At 36.6% G+C, this 20,170-nt stretch overlaps 1 protein-coding gene across 2 annotated transcripts in view; it reads right to left on the bottom strand.

Annotated features, from left to right (window-relative positions):
- The window catches only part of kif13ba (kinesin family member 13Ba), a 59,858-nt gene extending 39,931 nt beyond the window's left edge, over window positions 1-19,927 (bottom strand). For both annotated transcript variants that reach the window (XM_052153606.1, XM_052153607.1), the window contains exons 1-2: window positions 19,544-19,927; window positions 9,021-9,105 (exon numbers count right to left, since the gene is read on the bottom strand). In XM_052153606.1, the coding sequence (XP_052009566.1) occupies window positions 9,021-9,105; window positions 19,544-19,613 (155 nt within the window). In that variant the 5' untranslated portion in view covers window positions 19,614-19,927. The remainder of the gene's footprint in view (window positions 1-9,020; window positions 9,106-19,543) is intronic.
- Window positions 19,928-20,170: the final 243 nt, after the last annotated feature.

Below are 20,170 nucleotides of genomic sequence, written 5' to 3'. Positions count from 1 at the left end.
CGGAGGCAATTTGTGCCTCTTTTTATGTAATGGGTTTGTAGTTTAAAGTGTTTTCCCCTCATGTAAAACTTCAGCTTAAGATTAGCTACAAGTAGTTAGCTAGTGGAGACTTTGATTTTGAATCACCATGTAACTGTAATATAAATTGTATAGCCTATATGTACAGTATTATGCCTATGCTGGGCAGGGACGGATTACTGACAGGCCCAAATGCCCCGGTGGGGGGGGCCTGGGCTTTAAGGTTGCGCAATCTAGTTTGGCGAACTAGATTGAAACTTCACCCGGCTAAGGCACACTCTGTCTCGGGGACGCTCATCCCTCGAACGCACACGCTTAATGCAGCAACATTATAACGTGATGGATTGCGACTTATTGAATCATAATATATGTCATTGTGCATTTCTTATCATGAAGAAAATTGTCAATACGCAGCTTTTTTTTTGTGAGTTAAATATGGATTGAAGTGAACAGAAAGGTGAAAGAGGGTAGTCTTCGCCGCATTATACACTGCAACAAAATATGTTTTTGATTTGCTTTTGTTTTGGCTTGTTTTCCAATATAAATATCTAAAACTCCTTTAAAACAATGTACATTTTCTTTAGCAGCTATACTGCAGAAGAAAAAAAACATTATTTGAGAATGTTGAATATAATAATAAAAATACAAACATTTTAAAATATATAATATTTTAGAGAATAGATCTTGAATATGAGTATATTTTGTCTTTACTGCACTTGAAGAAAAATACACTTATATAAAAAAAACTTACATTTAAGATACATTCTCTTAAAACAAGTCTAAATATCTTACATTTACTTGAGAAGCAACAAGTATCTTGTTTTAAGGATTTGTAGACATTTTTAAATGGAAAACAAGACAAAAACACTTGATAACAATATGATTATTTTGCAGTGAATTTCTTTACTGAATTAAACTTAATAAAACGTTTTTTCCCCTATTTAATAATTCAGTGAATTTGTTTCCGCTTTACTGATGTATTAAAAGCACGTTTAATACAAACTTTTAAGTCGGGGCACAAGGAATAATCGGTTAAGAGCGAAAGATTCATCATTGCAATAATCGCATAATAGCCGAACAGTTGTTCTAATAATCGTTAGATTAATCGATTATCAAAATAATTGTTAGCTGCAGCCCTACTTCTGATTCAGTATATGGAGGAAGAAAATAAGTTGCTTTTCAAACTGTTCTGAAACCACAGAAAACTGAAGTTTGCATACTTATTTAAATCATTTATGTTCTCCAGAGAGAGAGATAGAGAGAAAACACAGCTTGCAGATGGTGTCGGAAGAACATGAATTTGAAATGTACAAACGGTCACTGTAAAATAATAATTTTTGACTGAGGTCATCCCTTTTATCACACTTTTAGAAGAAATCATAAAATGTTCTTAGAAATCTATCTGTGCAGAGGCCTGAGCCTCTGAGCCACTGTTTATCCAGAAACCTATTTGATGACTTGCTTGAAAGAAAAGGATGTTTCAATGTTCCTTTTCACAGATGTAAGTACTTTTCATTTTAAGAAGTGACATAATCCATGAAATAATTTAGTTGACATAACAGTTAAAAATCGGTTTACTGCAAACTAACGGTGTGTGTATATGTGTGTGTGTATTAGGTAACATCAACACAGCATGTGAAGAGATTTGCACTCCCAAGTACTGCATTCTTGGTACGATCCTTTAAAACATGAATTAGTGGTATTAACAACTAATGTTATCTGTACTTCCTTGATGCACTATTAGATTTTTCGCTAAAAATGAGATATTTGGGATCAAATGGGTTCAGAACAATTGCAATATACAGTATAGTATAATATTTATGTCATTTGGACCCATTTAAAGTGTTAGTTCACCCAAAAATGAAAAGTCTCACATTATTTACTCACCCTCGTAATATCCCAGGTGTATATGACTTACTTTCTTCACCTAAACACATATGAAGAAAATTTGAATATCTTGGCTTAGAAAGGTTAAAATGCAAATAGATGGTGATCCGATTTTTTAAGCTCCAAAAATCACAGACAGTCAGCATAAACGTCAGATATGACTCCAGCGGTTAAATTAATGTCTTCTAAAGGGACATGATCACTTTCGGTACAAAAAAATATAAATATTTAAGTACTTTTTAAAACTCGAAATCATTGCTTCATGAGAGGGTGCAGTCCAGGTCTCTTGTGTGACATACTCAGATGCCATGATACAGGCGTAATCCCGCATTCTCCACTCGGTTGAGACATCCAGGATAAGCACACAAATGCACCATGTGAGTAAAGAAACTGTACAGATAAATAAAAATCTAAACCAAATCCAACTAAACTACTTTACAGCTTTCCTCCTTCTCACTTGTAAACAGCGCTGCTCTTCCGGCTATGATGCACGTGCCTCAGATGCCTCTTGATGCCGGGTTACTTATAATAGTGACATGAGTTACCCAGAAAGGATACACATTGTTTTTTCTTTCTTTCTTTGTTTTTTTTAATAAATGTTAAGAGCCTACTATGGATTAAAACGGTGTCATTCCTCATTCCCAAAATAATTAAATATTGATTCAAGTCATAGTTAAAGCTATAGTAAATAAAGAGTCCACAGCATTAAAATGTGTGAGCTATGAGATGCTATGAGCAGTTCTGTTCATTTACTCTAATGTTATCAGGTGTGTAATCGCTATTAAAATTACATTTTTCTCTTTTCAACTGATAATCATTTGCCTTTATTCTGATTCACAATTTTCAATCAAATTACTGTGTAATTTAACAATTTCTTTTACAAAAAATATCAGTTAAATAGGTCTTATAGTGTTCCTTTCATTCCAGCTCACTTAAGAATATTATCCATTCCATTTAAGAGAATATTTTGCCATAACACACCATTGACGGCAATGAAGGGTCAACTTAGTGAAGGGTCAACTTAAAAGTAATACATATAATTTAAACTACATACAGTCACACATATTACATACGAAAATTGGACTGATCAGGTTCTTCAGTTCAACTTATTATTTTTGGATAAACTACTCCTTTAAAAAACATTTTAGTAAATTACACCATTTGTAATTGTACAAAATTCTGCCTAGTTATCTTTATGTAAAGCAATAGTCATAAGGGTTTAGAGCGACATTAGGGAAAAGTACAGTAAAGCAGATGGCCATGTCTCATGGAATATTTATTCATAATTGATTTATAAGGTTCATTGTGAGGATCAATCCAGACAACAGCAAGTGTTCCAGAAGTGGCAAGATAGTACAAACGAAGATAATCTAGCATAAATCCTTGTGTCGCCTCTTCCAGCCATCAGGAAGCTTGTTAATTTGAGTTTGCAAAATATTAGCCTACCACAGGAGATTATGTTGTGCTAAGGAGAGTTTATGGAAGAACGTTTTTAAGTGAATGACTGCCTTTATTTAGGAGTGTTAAAAATTAAACAATTTTGCACAAGCTTGAAATGTTATTGCAAGAATGAAAATGCTTATGTATATGTGAATGAGGTTCATTAGTATGGACATGCAGAAGTGTTTCAGTAATTTAAAACTAACTGAAACTGAAAGGAGTGGGAATGTAGTTAATTATGATACATTGAAATAACTGATTTCCATTTTGCATTTGCATTTTACATTGCATTTGTCCATTGCACAGTAAAAGTTACTGAAGTTACATTTTTCATAAATTTTTGTAAATACTTTAATAGTAAAATTACTGTAATCCAATTACAGTAAATTACTGGTGAACAGCTACGAGTAAGTTACTGTAATTTTTACAGGAATGTTTTTATAGTGTTAGTAATTCTGTGCACTGATCAGCCTATGTCATCCGTCTCTATGCTTCAAAACAAAGTATAAAAAAACAAATTCTGAAGAAAATGGGAGTGGTGCTTGCTCTTGTCAAACTTCGAACAAAGCAATAACACAGGGTTTGCAGGAGACTTGAAATAATCAAGTTATTCTCTGCTTTAGCATCAAAATGTAGAGGCATGCGAACAACCATTGCACACATTAAGCTGGTAAGAACGCCAGTATAAAGGTTTTAGATGCAATGCAAAATCAGGGAAATGGGCAAATCGATCGAGAGTAGATCGGTTTATGCTTATGCCGTTTATTACAATGATAGAGGAAAGCAGTTTATTGTGTTTACATGACCACACAGGTTGTCTGCTTACTAAGCATAATCGTGCATGTAAATGTGCTCATTCATGTCCGTAGCACAAACGGTATGAGAAGTTATGCTTCTAAATTTAATACAAATTGTCAGGGGTTTATTTAAATCCCTAATCCCAAGTATGAGTAGTAATAATAGTGATCCTTGTCTTACTAAAACCACTAATTAACAAGACAAAATATTGTTTTGTTGTGGAAAGTTTGCGGCTGAACATGGTCACAAAGCTCATCCATATGTGAAAATGCATGCTGCATGTAGCAAATAGATTTGTTTGCCACAAATGTTCAACATAATAACGGCAAGTCTGTCACAAACAGGTTGGCATGGGTATTTAAAAAAAAAATAAATAAATAAAATTATCAAACTTTCCAAAGAACTATGCAAGCCTTTAAGGGGAGGAGGCTCCAACAAAAGCTTGTGTCAACAGTAATATAATGGTTTCTTTTCTAACCATGATCTTCCCTTCCCCCACTCACTTCATTGGCATTGCTAACAATGAGGAAATCACTACTTTGGTTCAGTGCTATAATGGTATACAAATTAAACCAAGACCAAAGTACCTCAGGCAGAACATAAAAACCACAGCGATACCACTGAGGGAAAAACCCTCCATTACAAGCTAAGAAGTGGCGGTCTGTTTGTAACAAGGTTTGAGCTTGAACATTTCAGTCAAGCAAAACAAGCCATTGGCCTCAATCTGCCTTCGAACGACATCAACGCACATTTAATTCCGTCGCATTCAATCAAGCTTTCATGGGAAGTCAGGAAGCATTCCAGAACTGTGAGGGTAAACATGCTTGCAATTCCATTTCATGGTTGCTTATGGATTCTCTTGTTGCCTCATCAGCACAGACTATCCTAATATACTTAATAATCCTGGATGCTTTGAGAAAGTATTTCCTACAGAAAATCATTAGCATTTCTCCTTCTAAAGAGTGTATTGAACACTTTGGGGCAAAGTGTCGACTCAAGACCAGGAACGTAAATCCTTTGTCTGCATTCTAAGAGGGACACAAGTCTGAGAACAAGGAGGAAGGAATTAAATTTGAGTCAGGGTTTCAGTTAGCCGATAAATACTTTATCTGTTATTATTTGACCAAAAATATTAACACAATGTTGTAAAGAGAGCCAGCAACCTTAGCACTTTGCAGCCATGGAAGTTTAACTTTCTAGACAGCTTGCAAAGTCCTTATCCGTGACTAAATGCGGTATCCAGATTGGGCAAAACTTTTGAAAATTAGACTATGTGAAAAATTATATAATAATGCCAAGTTAACAATTTTCTTTAATTTTCTGAATGGTGTGGAAAAACAACTATAAATCTTTTCTATCATTCATTTTGACCTCTAACGATAATTGTATTGAACATTTTCTTAGAGTTAACTCTGCCTCGAGTACAGTCCACTGCAGCTTTCTCAAAAGTTAGTGACATACGCAACAGTGACAGCTGTCAGTGCAAGTATTCCAGCCACTCAGGGTTGTGCCAGACTTTGTCTAACACCTCATGGTCTGGATTCCTGGATTCATTGGTCTGGATTCACTTGATGGGCTAGTCAGAAACACAACCTGACCCTACACCCACAAACTACCCTTCAGCTGTCCAACCTGAGATTTATAAAATGTGGTTCTGCCACAGTTGCTTGCAAATTCACAGCCCATGACAAGGAGAGACGATGTTCTGTACACTTGACCTAAATTATGATCTACCAGATATGTCCTAATGAATTTATGCACATGGACAGACGTGGCTCTATGTTTGAACTTCATGCTCTTGAGCAGGCCAAGGACATCATCCTGATAGGACGCATTTTCCACATGATGCAAAGCTGGTTTTTCTCAGCTAAAACCGGCCAACAGTGACCAAACATCCTGGTCATTAAAACAATAAGCCATGTAAAACACTCTTGTAACAGGGGTGTGGGAATCTGAAAAGCCGGTGGTACACAATTTAAACCTTATCAGCTATGCTCATGAATATTATTTAGGTAACATTCGCACAGTCGATTGCTGATTGCATGTTTGATTTGACACTGTCGATGCTACCGGTTCGTAGAGGCTTCTGATTGGTCATAAAGGGTCTATTGCAAAACTTAGTGAGCTGCCTTGCTGACTCCTGCCTATACAGGCAGCTATATTCTATGGCAGCATCCTAACTAAAATGAAGCCTCATAGGAGACTGATTTGGAATGCTCTACATAGGCAGCAACTGCACATGTTATTAATATAGTGCTACGCACCTGCAGCACAAGAGACATTTCGATACAGGTGATGCGAGAGGAAAGACACGATCCTCTAATGAGAATAAATATGCATAGCATACACATATTTAGGGACAAATACATTTATGCATTTGGCAGACGCTTTTATCCAAAGCGACTTACAGAGCCCTTAATAGTCAGCTTTATATAATATTAAACTATTTTTTTATCAATACTTTTCAGTATTGATTGGATTGCAAGTATATTCATATTGGTAAAAATTTTTTCCACCAAGCTCACATACCTCACTTTTGGAACAGCCTCCACATTGGGAGTGTGCCTATGATGTCTTGAAGTGCTGTCTCCGAAGAGAACTCAATAGGTTTTGGAACAAACCCAAAGTCAACATTTTATGTGGCAGGCTACTTTTTTTTTCTCATTTGAACTGTGGCCAGGCAAAACAAAAAAGGTGGGGGAAAAAATTATAAATAAAGATTGGTAAGAGTAATACAGGTTATTGAGGAAAAGGCTTGTCTTCATCGTCTTAGTCACACCTGAACTCATTCTGACTATGGCATGTCTCACTCTGGTCCAGCAAGCTATAAACACACCTTGTCTTAAATAGTGTAAACGCTATGGCACTATGAAAATAGTGCTCCGTTTCAGAATGTTGAGCCAGACATAGTAACAATGGCTAAACCAAAGGCATGCAAATTCTGCCATAATTCACTCGCCCTCATTTTGTTCTAAAAGTGTATGACTTTCTTTCATGAAAAACAAAAGGATATGTTAGGCAGAACAATAGCCTGAGTCACCATGCACTTTCAAACAAACTGTAAGTCTAAAGGTTTGAAACAACATGAGGGTAAATGAAAGAATTTCCATTTTTGGGTAAACTATATTGTTAAAACTAGTGTGGTCTGAAATGTGTTATAGTGTCTGACAGACCATAAATAATACCAAATGCCAGCAATAATCTGCATAAGTAGGTCTATTTTCACCATGTGAACCTTGTCATTTGAGGCATCTGCATTGCAGGGGCCATCAACGGGGCTGGCGATTCAGCACGGCACGACACATGAACTCAACTCTGCAATTCAACTGTCTGTTGTGAGAAGGCAGCAGGCGGCTTGACCATTCATTTCCAAGTTTAAAACCTGTTCGACCTCTGTCATTCTTTGCACTTCACGACAAGAGAAAAGGAGCGAGAAAAAAATAATTGTGCTCTCTTGTTTACCCGCCATAAAAGTCAGAGGAAATGTTTATAGCCTACAGATGCTAAGCTATCTTTTATTTCCCCCTTTTTCCAGACATAAGAGTTCCTTCACTGTGGATGACCTGGGGTTAACCCTCCTTTTGCGTTTCTGTGACAACGAAGGGCAGAGCGAAAGAGGAATCAGATGGAGGAGAGTTATGCCCTGACACACGGCAGGATGGAACGAACAGCAGGCTGCCTTAAAGAGAACCGCAATTCCACATTCCTGTTCTGCCGAAACAGACAAGGATACACATGATCTGAGAAAGACCCTCCTCTTTGCTAACTTTTAAAGGGTCCAAAATGTGTCTCATTCAACTCAAAACCACTTTTGTCCAAAACGTTCCTTTTCTGATTAAGAAATGACATGAAAATGAAATGCTGCCTTTGAGTCAGTAAGGTGGTACAATGGGATTCAAGATTAAATTAAGTCCCAGTTGCAAGACTCTAAGTAATAGACTAGGTTCATAATGGAAAACTAGCATACCGCTTACTGCACAGTCTACACTGAATACTGCTTGGTATTTTTTTATTGTTTGTACAAGAGTATGCATTTGCAACAACAAAAATTTCAATAGACATTATTCACAGTAGTGCCATCCAAAAAGATCTGTGAGGGATAGACTTTACTGTCTTTTCAATTACATGCACTGTATAAAGCTATCAAAAAGCTCCTAGATCACATTTAATTTTCCACAACTCACTGAGTTGTATTGAGTTTTTTGACTTCTCAATTTTCTTGGAACGATATTTTTCAATGTTTTGTCAGCAGAACGATCCAAAAGCACTTTAAAGAACTGTACACAACATTGACAGTACATCTATCCCTCACAGCCTCCGTGTCATTCTTATAAAAAAATAAAAAATGCTGCCCCCTCTGTCATTTTCACCATCAGGCCCGTGGTTGTTTACATTCGTGTCACTGGCCCCATTTCACCTTGGGCCCCAGTATGTCACACCCTGCACTACCTGTAGTTACGCCAATGTTGTGAATCACCTAGGAGCTTGTTGGTTTGGTTCATGGCTTAGAACTCTTATAAAGAATTTATGAAATCCCTATGGAAAAATGAATGGGACAAATACTTCCAGAACCAGGACGGCTGAGAATATGGGTGGACACTGTTGCACTCTAGGTATTCCTCAAGTGGCATCCAGTAATCAAATCAAATAATGCAAGATAAGTAAAAAATTGCAGTAGATATTATTTCCAGTTCCTTAGCCACACTGGAAATGGAAGGTCAAGTCGAGCACATTGCAATGTGGCATTCAACACCCAGTGCAGTATGCATTGTTATAAATACTCTGTATATATTGTGGCAAATATAGTTTGAAATCTGGGTATTCTATCCATACAGAGCAGTCCCCAAGTTTATATCAAACATCAAATTTCAACTTACCTGGAATCTTTTCCCAGGTTTGCCGGGTAGAGAAAAGTTTGATTCCCCTCCATGTCCACAACACATTTTGTATTCAGGTCCTTTTCTGTTGGGGAAAAAAATACATTAGGGCATTTTAAATAACCTGTGCTACAGGGGTCAGCACTGGCACACCAGCAAAGGCGTGAGACGAGTAAACAGTTTTTCCAAGATAGCGCCGCAGATGGCTGCTTCGGTGTGGAGCTCTCTAGCATTTTTGTTAATTTTGATTGTTTGTCATGTTTTTTGTCAATCTTTCCAGATCAGTTTCACCAGGGACGAACTGCTGAATATTCAGCAGAGCATACCTGATAATTTTTTGCCGATGTTTGGTTATTCTGACATTTTATTAGACATCTTATTTGGCGGCACAGCAAAGCTCGACAAGCGATCCAAAAGATGCACGCAAGGGAAGCGAGCATGCTTGTCAAGCTTAGTCAACTGGGCTTTAGGACTCTAGGACTGAAGAATATGTGCTGTCCTAATTTAGAAGTGCTCTTCATCAACTGTAAGCCTGAGTTTTCCTCATTTAGTCTAGTGAGTGTTTATATCCCGCCACGAGCATGCGTGTACGCAGCGTGGCAACAGCTGGCTGATCACATCACAGACACAGAGCAACAACACCCGGACTCACTTTTAATTATTCTAGGAGATTTTAATGACAGCCTACATTCCGTGTTTCATTTGTTTCTTTTTGCTTTCAGAACAACATGTGAAATAATAAGGAAAACACCACTATTAATTCTTGAGATTTCCAAACCAGCATAGCGGTACACCCTCCTTAAGGCATGGTCACACTCAAAATTACATTAACCCTCTGGGGTTTTCGTCATTACAGCGGAAACAACATAAAATTCTCCATTTTGGGGCATACAGATAAGTGTAAGACATCTTTAGAGACTGTAAAGGGTCTAATTTTATTTGTGTACACTCAAAATAACAACAAAACCTTGTGCTTTTGTAAAATAAAGAAAATAAAAAGGGTGAGCTGTAAGCAGTCTCTGTGTTCACAAGCATACTTCTGAAATATGTCAAAAAAACTGAAACTCCACGAAAACTTATCGCACAAACATGAAATATGTCTAAAGCAAGCTAAAAATGTCTACTTTTAACAATTCAACAAAATTCAAATTTAAAACAAATATTCTCCTGCAACGTAATCTGTATGAAACAATGCAAATGTACAGTTTATGCTGGCTCAGCTAATTATCTCTCATGTGATCACACCCACCAGCAGAGCGCGCTATTCATACATTAATGTGCTGAGACGATCAAATCAAATGGTAAACGCCCTTGACTGTGCCTTAAAAACAAAAGTCCTTAACTTTTCTGCGCGTTTGAAAGACAGCACGATACATAAGTGAGAAAACTCCTGGATAGTGATGAAGAGTTACAATTTTCCTCAGAAGTAGAGCAGGACTTAGATGAACATTTGTATTTTGAAGAGAGTCTTGATCCAGCCAAGGATACAATTTCAGAATAGAAAATGTCATTTAGTTTTCATTAGTTGACATGCTATTTTATATAAACATGTATATATATATATATATATATTTTACTAGTGGGACTGTTTCCAGACTTGCCAGCCAGGATTCAGAGTATTGAAATTTGAAATATGTCCTAATTAGGCAAGTTTTAGTTACATTTAAATGCTGTATCGGCTAAAGCAGGTATTTAAATTGTATGCTGTTTGATATTTATGATATGTAATATGATATAAAAATAATATAAATGTTTAGATTATATTTTAACTAGTGTTTATGCTGCCTCATTACCATCAACAAAGCTTGTGCTTGCAAATATGTGTTCAGGTGTAAATGAGTAAAATGCATTTTAAATATGCCCATATTAGAAAATCAGCATATTATAATGATTTCTGAAGGATCATGTGACACTGAAGACTGCAGTAATGATGCTGAAAATTCAGCTTTGATCACAAATTGCATTTTACAATATATTCAAATACAAAACTGTTCTTTTAAATAGTAAAAACAGTAAAAAAAATATCACTGTTTTTACTATATTTGGATCAAATAAATGCAGTCTTGGTGAGCAGAAGAGACTTATTTTAAACGGTAGTGTAGGTCTAAAATTAAGTGAAGTCTTTATGTAAAGAAAATGTATAGGACTAGTCAGATTACTTCTTTTAACTTAAAACTTGATTTTGATCATTAAGTCTCCTCACATTCATTCTCTTTCTGTCACATTCCTCATTGACAGGCCCAGGGGAGGGGTGAATCAATATTCATGCCTCCTCGCATATGACCTTTCTAACACTAAAAGTGTCTTACAAAAGTTCAATTACTATATTGTTTTGTATGAATGAGTGATCAGGATGGTTTTCACATCATTTCGTAGCAAAAACTCTAGGCTGCAAGATCCAGTTCTCAAAAGGCTTGTGGACAAATGTTTAGTATGTGTTATATGGCCTTATTTCAATGACTAAAAAAATTTAGTTTTTTCAAAAACCATGCATAAACGTTATTTTCTCAAAAATACAAACATGTACACACATGTTGCTCACATATTATTTTAGCCCAGTTTGTGCTGAATACAGTGTTATCAGACTTTAGCCATTAATGTGATTTTAAGCAACTGAAAAAGCACAAATGTCAAGGCATGTCAAAACTTCTCCAGGGCACAAAACACCCTCAGACCCCAGAGGGTTAAACGATTAAAAGAGAAAACATAAACCCACATTATTGGGTTAAAGTCTATTCAAACTATAAATTAAAAAATTAAATATTGGAAATAAAATTTTAGGATTTCGCAGGTCGATGCGATTCCCCAAAAAGGGCTAAATAGTTGATCAGCTTGCACGCGCAGCTCAAGTCTTGTCAAACTTGTATAGTGTTTATCCTCCCAGTCATCTGATGAAAACATGGTGTGTGTTCATGAGGAAGGATTAAATCAAGATGTAAATTTGAATACAGGTGCGAAAAACGTCATAAATAAAACTCACTGTTGCTTGCCTGCTAGTGATTACAATAACATAATAAAATAAATATTTATGATTCCACACAATTTCGTGATCATTAATCAAATAAAAGGATTTGTGACATTAAAAGTGTTAACTCATTTTCAACAAAAGGACAGGCTTTCTATCATTAAAGCAATTAATGCTTTTTGATGCAGTTGATGCTCTGTGAAAATTCACATGCAGTATCATGATTATATCATAATCATCGGGATTTACACAAACTTTTCACTCAAACTGTTATGCTGATAATATAATTTGCAATGAAAAATAAATGATTAAATTAGAAAAATGCTAAATATATCCATATTCACAAGTGGCCTCATACTTCAAAAAAATTGCATACAAGGTTGCAGACCTCTGCTGTACTACATCACCTCCAAAGAAACAGGTTGAGATGTTCAAAAGGACCAATCGCTTATGTGGTTTTGTCACTCCAATGCGTTTGACCAATGTCGGTCACCTGGATGGCTAAGAGAAGTCAAACTTTTGACCTATTGAGTTTCCACTTGTATAGAGAACTAAAGTGCAAAATCAACAGCACAGGTTTATTTCACAGCAGGAGAGATGCCTAAGAACTGAAATCAAACCAACATTCTGACACGGAGATCTTCTTGAAATTAACCATCACCGTTTCCATAGCAATGGAAAGTGTTCAGAGCACAAACCAGTGTTACCCTTCATGAACTCAGATGTGAATTTAAAAGGTATTTCAGGACAATCCAATTATAATCCCTCTTGACAGGCTGCTAAAAACATTAGCAAAAATCTGTTAAATTGAAGCAATGATGACAGCAAGCCAGGCCTGCACGTTACATAGATGACATGGGAACATTGTTAAAAATAGGGATGCACCGATCGATTGGCCAATCGTGCCTAGAATCAGGGACGAACTTTTTTGCAGCAGAAAAGGAATCACACATACACTGCTACTCTAATGAAGGAGCAATTTCTCAGCCCTTGATGAATGACAGTGTGGCCTGAACAGTATGGTGAATAGTTGGCAATTCGGAGTATACATAACTTTAAAGATTCAGACATGCTGTTATTCAGATGAATATGCAGGTTTGTTTTTAAAAATGTATAAGAATTAAACGTGTATGAATATTAATCTGCCCGTTTTCTAGTCATTACAGTAGTAATTCTGACTCACTGCACTGTGAGCACTGAGAGGATAAAGAGACTGGAAACGGGTATAAAAATTCATTAAACAACAAATAAACATGCATATACAAATCTGATTATACCATGGTCTGTTCGAATACTCGATTCTGATTGACTGGAATGCGTGAGGTTCAAACCGTTGAATGCACAATTAGTTCCGGTTGGTTTTAATCACTGTTCAATATTAATGTGCTGTTTATAACCATAGCATTATAACATTACAGAATTGAAAACATTTCCTAATCACTTTCATCAGCATAGCTAGTATAATGGAATACAGCTTGTTTTGCACGGAGGGTGAGAGAAGGAAATCAGGACCTATTAAATGTGTCTTTCGCATTCCGGCAAGGCGATGCTTGACGTTATATTGCTATATTGGCCACCAGTGTATACGAGATCAAGCTTTTCACACTTGAGGGACTTGTACAAGGATATGTCAAATAAATATAAATATGAACTAATTTTTGAATATGCACATTATTGTATTGCTACCATAGAGAGTATTGGGGGCTGTTTGATTCTTATAAAGAAAATACAATTTGAATCATGTTGGACTACTTATAAACTTTGAAAAAAAAAATAATCTAATCATGAATCATGCATAAATTTTGAAAAAAAAAAAAATGTGATTTAATTTTTTTTGCCATATCGCCCAGACCTAAGTTTTACAGTAGCTCTTCTGAGGGAAGAATCAGACGTGCTAGCCTTTGCTGCCCACACGCATCAGTTAGCCTTGGGCGCCCAAGACCTGTCTCCGATTCACCGGTTGTCCTTCCTTGGACCACTTTTGGCAGGTACTAACCACTGCATACAGGGAACACCCCACAAGACCTGTCATTTTGGAGATGCTCTGACCTAGTTGTTTAGCCATCACAATTTGGCCCTTGTCAAAGTCATTCAGCCCATTTTTTCTGCTTCCAACACACACAATTTAAGAACTGATGGTCCACTTGCTGCCTAATATATACCACCCCTTGACAGGTACCATTGTAATGAGATAATAAATATTATTCACTTCACCTGTTAGTGGTTTTACTGTTGTGGCTGAACAGTGTATGGTTCTCACATGATTCACTTCAATATAAGCTTCATGATTCGATATAATGACATTTAAATTACAAAATATTACAGAAATGTTACATTTTCTGAATAAAAACAAAAACTAACATACAAAATACACAAAAACAAAGTTTTTTTTAATACACAACATAAATGCCCAAAGTTTAAATAATAAGAGACACTCATATACATTTCAGATGCAGAACCAGCAATAGAACTGAACAAAACCTGTCCTGAAAAAAGTATGTTAAAGTGAATATTACATTTTTTAATAATTTGTTTGTCATCAGTATTAAATCACATTTTAACTTTGTAAAAATACAAAAAAAATTACATTCCATTAACTAATATTATATCATGAAACGGTATATATAGTAAAGATATGAGCCATCACTGTTTTAAAAATGTGTACAATTTACAAGTAAAAACAGAGTTTACATTCATTTAAGAAATGCTAAAAAGGTACTGAGTACGAGCATTAACGAGAATCTCACGTTTTTTTAGTGCATCCATGCTGAGTGAGATTAAAATATATTTCTTTTTACTTTTTATCTGACTGCAAATAACAGAAAGGATGTTAAAAGACATATTATTCAATGAAAGTGGAGTTGCCTTATCTTTGATGAAGGAAACAGTCTGTTTTAATCTCAAGCACTTTTCATCACAACAAGGTGATTTTCAAGACATTTCAGGACTCACATTTCTAAAAGCTAAACTCAAGCACTTTAAGCACTTCAAGAACCTTGCGCGAACCCTGTAAACGGTGTAGGGAAAAAGCGCGGTAGGGGTAAAATCAAGCAATAGAGATTATGATGTATGACGGATCATTTAATTTATGATCACATGGACAGAAAACTCAAATCGAGTTATGCCATGATATGGTTAGTCATTTTTTGGGTTTGCGATGTATAGAAACTCGATATATCGTCCCATCCCTATCTAAAGGTATGTAATGTAGGCTACTGTGTTTACGCAGGGTGAATGATTAACGATTGATCGTTAATTTCCACAATGATCAATTATGAAAATTGACATCCCTAATAATGACTGACTGACTGCAGCTTTGCATAAGGCGCCTGGGTAGCTCAGCGACCACCCCTTGAGTTTGAATCCAGGGGTGCTAAGTGACTCCAGCCAGGTCTCCTAAGCAGCCAAATTGGTGGTTGCTAGGAAGGATAGAGTCACATGGGCAAACCTCCTTGTAGCTGCTATAATGTGGTAATGTGAAAAAGGCGTGAAGCCTCCACACATGCTATGTCTCTGTGAAAATGCCCTCAGCAAGCCACGTGATAAGATGCGTGGAGTGACAGACGAGATTCGTCCTCCACCACCCAGATTGAGGCGAGTCAATATGCCACCACGAGGACTTCGAGCACATTGGGAATTGCACATTCCAAATTGGGGAGAAAAATGTTTAGGACATATTTGGTAAGCTAACTCTACAGAATAAATATAGCACATACACATTGCTAATTAACTTGGACCAGCACATGACATGCAGATGAGTTTATAATGTTTTCATTGAACTCAAAACACTGGCATTTCATTCAATGCTGGCAAATACATTATTCTTTTACACTGACATAGTGCATATTGCAGATGGAAAGTGAATGTGCAACATCTAAACAGATGGAACAGCTCAAGTCTCAGCTTGGGCAAAGTCGTCACCCTGATAGCAGCAGGAAGGACCTGTGAAAGCATTCCATCAAACACGTTCAGCAGCAGCCTGTTGCTAAAGGGGCTTCCTGTGTACTAACAGTGACTGAAAATACAATACAATTTCAATGTCGACAGCTTTGTGGTTTAGAGTCAGCTGAAAGTTTATGGCACATTGACGGCAAACACAAGCCACGCGTATATATAAACACTCTTAATACACTCCCTAAGACAAGGCAGGCCAAAGCATGTCTTTAACCACAGAAACACTTCTGCTGGAAACAACAGTGAAGCAGAGAGCAGCTGACTCAGAAATCCTTGGAAAGGATGCACACTGAAGCCAGACCAGCTGTAAAAACTTCCCATTTGTGCAGAAAACAAATAGCTTCCTCCCACCAGTGGTGGCCAAGGTCCAATAAGAAGGCCCAGCTGGTTTTATAGGAGTGGTTATTATTTCTCGCCATTCAAAATCAGAATTACCTGCATAATGTCACTAAGATGATTGAGATAAGCACATGTAAACTTGTCAACAGTGGAAAGATTGAGAGAATCATACACCAAATCGCATACAAAACAAGCAATCACTTTACAATGAAGAAAAGGCAGCGAGAACGGCCTGTCCATTTCTATAAATCTCTTGGTTTATGGAGTTAAAAGTATCAACAATGCATACTTCAGTTAGTTACATTAAACCGTAATTGAATTGTTCATGCCATGTGAGAAGGGAATGACGCAATAGGTGTACTTTACTGTTGTGGAGCACCAATAAATCATTAACTAGTAAAAACTCCATATCCCTTGGTCCACCCATATGGTTTTCATGCAGTTAACTTTACAAAGACTTAGGAAAGAATATGAACAGTTTCTTAAAAGGACTCAAACTCATTCGGCCATGGGAACATGCTCTGTTATGCAACGCTGGCAAATAGTCCATTGAGACTCCCTTCCTGCCTTTGTCCAATAGAGATGGACAGAGAGAGAGAAACAGAAAATTAAAGGTCATTTGGAGTTTTGAACTCCCTTTAAAATACAAGTTCTCTCTGTCATACGTTATAGAAAAAAACAGTTTCTCCAAAAATATAGTCAAGTGGTTCTAGAATAACATATTAAAAGACAACCTTAAAAATGGAGACTATGGAAAAGTATTTGATAATCCTATCTAAACTTGAGTGTTTAAAAGGATATTTAGAGACTTTAACACAGTTCACTAGGCTGTCAGCTCATGAATAGTGCTCAAGTCTTGTGACTGAATGTTACGGTCCAGTCAGACACGTGACCACATCGCCACAATGTAGCAAATATTTCACGCTTCAGTTGCTTTACCAAGACTCATGTTCTCCCACGGCAAGATCAGCTTTAATGTCATATACTCATGTGAAAGACAACAAAGTAAATCTATAATTCAAGAAAATTAAGATGAAACAATTAAGGTAAAAAATAAATAATTTATTAAACAGTAAGCATGTCTGACACTATTAGGGTGTCCGTCATTTATGGATATATGGAGAGAGATATGTCCTTTTTTTTTCCTCTGTTCCAACAGCATTGAAAAATCTGGAAAATCAGGCAATTTTTAAATTATGACTTCAAGGCCAGGGCTCGACAATAAGGACTGCCCGATGGCCAGTGTGAGAGAGCTTCGGGCAAGTTGCTAGAACTGTCACTTGCCCGATCAGGCAAGTGCAGCATTTATAACATTAGTGCAAGAAAACAACAAGTGAGAGAGCACAACAATTACACTGAGTGAACAAAGTATTCTAACCGATGAGTGAGCGTGATTCTATTTAGCTTGCAAAGATGCGCGAGCGCATAATATAAAGGACGCGCCAATGCACAGCCACGTGCATACACAAGATCATGCAGACACAGAGTTCACTCTTCTAGCATTGTCCTCGCTCTTTTCCGAATGTTTTAGCAGCAGATATTACCAATGTGTAGAAAATAGCAGGGGAAAAAAAACACTTAATGAATTTCATAGCGAGATTGAACGTCTTATGCAACATTTTAAGCAGTAGGCCTACCGCCGCTCCCTATAAGCAGAATACGAAGTCTGCGTAGGGCACCAACTCCTTAGGGGGGCACCACAAAGTCCACCGGTTACCCTTACTCGCATGTTATATGTTATTCAAGGACCCGAAAGCAGTTGCGGAACACAGATTATCGGTTTTTGCTAATATCACGCAAACCAGAATTCAACGTGATAATGGCGTTTGATATGAAAAGAAGCAAGATCACTATGGCTATTAGGATATTATTATCAGAGCTGTTTAGCTGCTTGGGTGAAGATGAATATTCAAAACAGTCTACTTAAAATCATCCTCATGAAACACCAGTTACATTTCTCATTTCTGGACCGTACAGGCATTTTTGTTTTTGTGCTTTGTGAATCAGGCTGTGTTGGTCTTTAGGGTGTCTGATTTCATGTTATATACACATTCTTAATTCACAGATTAGGCCTAAAATCTCCCTACAGTATATTACATGTCACAACCGATTTGAAAGTCTCTTCTCAGGGATTCATACGTTTATTACATTCAGCCAAAAATCAAATCTTTAACTCAATGATTAATTCTTTGATCCTGTGTGTGAATACATTACACATGGCCAAAGGTTACATGACAGCATGACTAAACGGGTGACAGAAAACCCATCATCTGCACAACAGAACTCTTTGCTTAAAAACACACGTGTAAATGGCGGGAAAGCTGAGGTTAATATGACGTATTTATGAATTTATATCTGTAAAGTGCTTGTATGGGATTACATAAGGCATAAATCATATCTTGCAAATTATAAATGTGATTCAGTTTGGGGGGACATTGTCTTAAAAACATAATATATGTAAAAAAGAATTATCTTTAGACACATTTTTAAAGCCATGATGGTAAAAACAGCTATTTATCATTTTTGTGTTGGGGCCAGTGAAAATGTTGGCCTGCCCAATAGAAAAAATCATTAGCATTTTAAAGTCATGGAAATCAACAAGATCAATAAGAAAATGTATGGAAGTGCCAAAGAAATGTATAAAGTCTAAATGGATGGATAAATAAAGTATAACTGATTGAGTGAATTGTGATAGATAAATAGATAAGGCAGTCAAAATATCATGTTGCAGACAGACAGATAGATAATTGTTGTTTTTGATGTTTATTGCCATATCAGCATCAAGGGCTATACCATGGCAAGTACAAGTTATAATCAAATAATCAATAAATACAGCAAAAAGATAAAATACATTAAAAAAGAAAAATTATAACTAAGTCTATAAACAGATTATTTAACTGTATTGATGTTAAAAATTCCAGGTGACACTGTACTCAAGTCCTTCAAAATAATATCTGAAAAGAAACGTTGCCTAACTAAGTTAAAAGCAGAACAGTCCAACATAATATGGATGGATGGACGGACAGACAGACGACCACATAGTACTTATGAACCTCAGCAGGACTTTATAGGAACTCTCTCAAATCTCAATTACTGACCACAAGATATTCAGGCAGTCTAAATACTAAGTGAGCTTAGACAGTATTTCAGCAATCACAGGTGCAACAAGAACGGTCAAAAGCACCTATTATGTACAAAATATGCTAAGGCAGATAGCTCACTTGATTTTGAGACACAGTGATATCAGAATTGAAATTGAACTCACCTCTCCGGTTCATGGGCCGAACCCGAACCGCCACCTTCACGTTAGAGTTGTTCAAACTAGCGTCGCCCATGATGGTCGGTATTTCCACAAAAAGAAGTGTTATGAAGAGACAGAAAAGCTTTCTGGCAGTCTTGAGCTCATAAAATACATCTAGATATGCCTTACTCCGGAATCCCGGATATTTCGTGATATCTGAAGCATGTCGAGTCCAAAAATGGTCAACATTGTCCTTACTGGGTTGTTTGTCTGTGTTTCCAAAGGCACAGTGATGACATGTTCGCCTTTATTGTGCAAATAAAAAGTTCAGTTCAATGTCTTGACAGCTGAAACTTTAGTTTAGATCAAAAACAGTGGCAAGAGCACATTCAACTCCCTCCTGGATTCTGGTCACACTCTCACACTGGGTCAAACTGCAAATAACAAGACTTTAGTCCAGCAGGAAGCCAAAGAACAAACAAGCCGGGTTTAAATAATGTATGCCTAGTTGTGAAAGTCTAACTGGGTCTTACATTTTAAAAACACATCTCTGCTGGTCCAGAGTCTTAATTTTGGGAGATACTAAAGAATTATTTCACTAGTGGTTTTAAAATCTTATTTGACTACAGAAATGATGATAGCACTACATGC

This window comes from Xyrauchen texanus, chromosome 22 (assembly GCF_025860055.1).
Source record: "Xyrauchen texanus isolate HMW12.3.18 chromosome 22, RBS_HiC_50CHRs, whole genome shotgun sequence".
Lineage (NCBI taxonomy): Eukaryota > Metazoa > Chordata > Actinopteri > Cypriniformes > Catostomidae > Xyrauchen > Xyrauchen texanus.
Note: the sequence above shows the minus strand (reverse complement) of the source record. Positions and strands in the feature narration are given on the sequence as shown.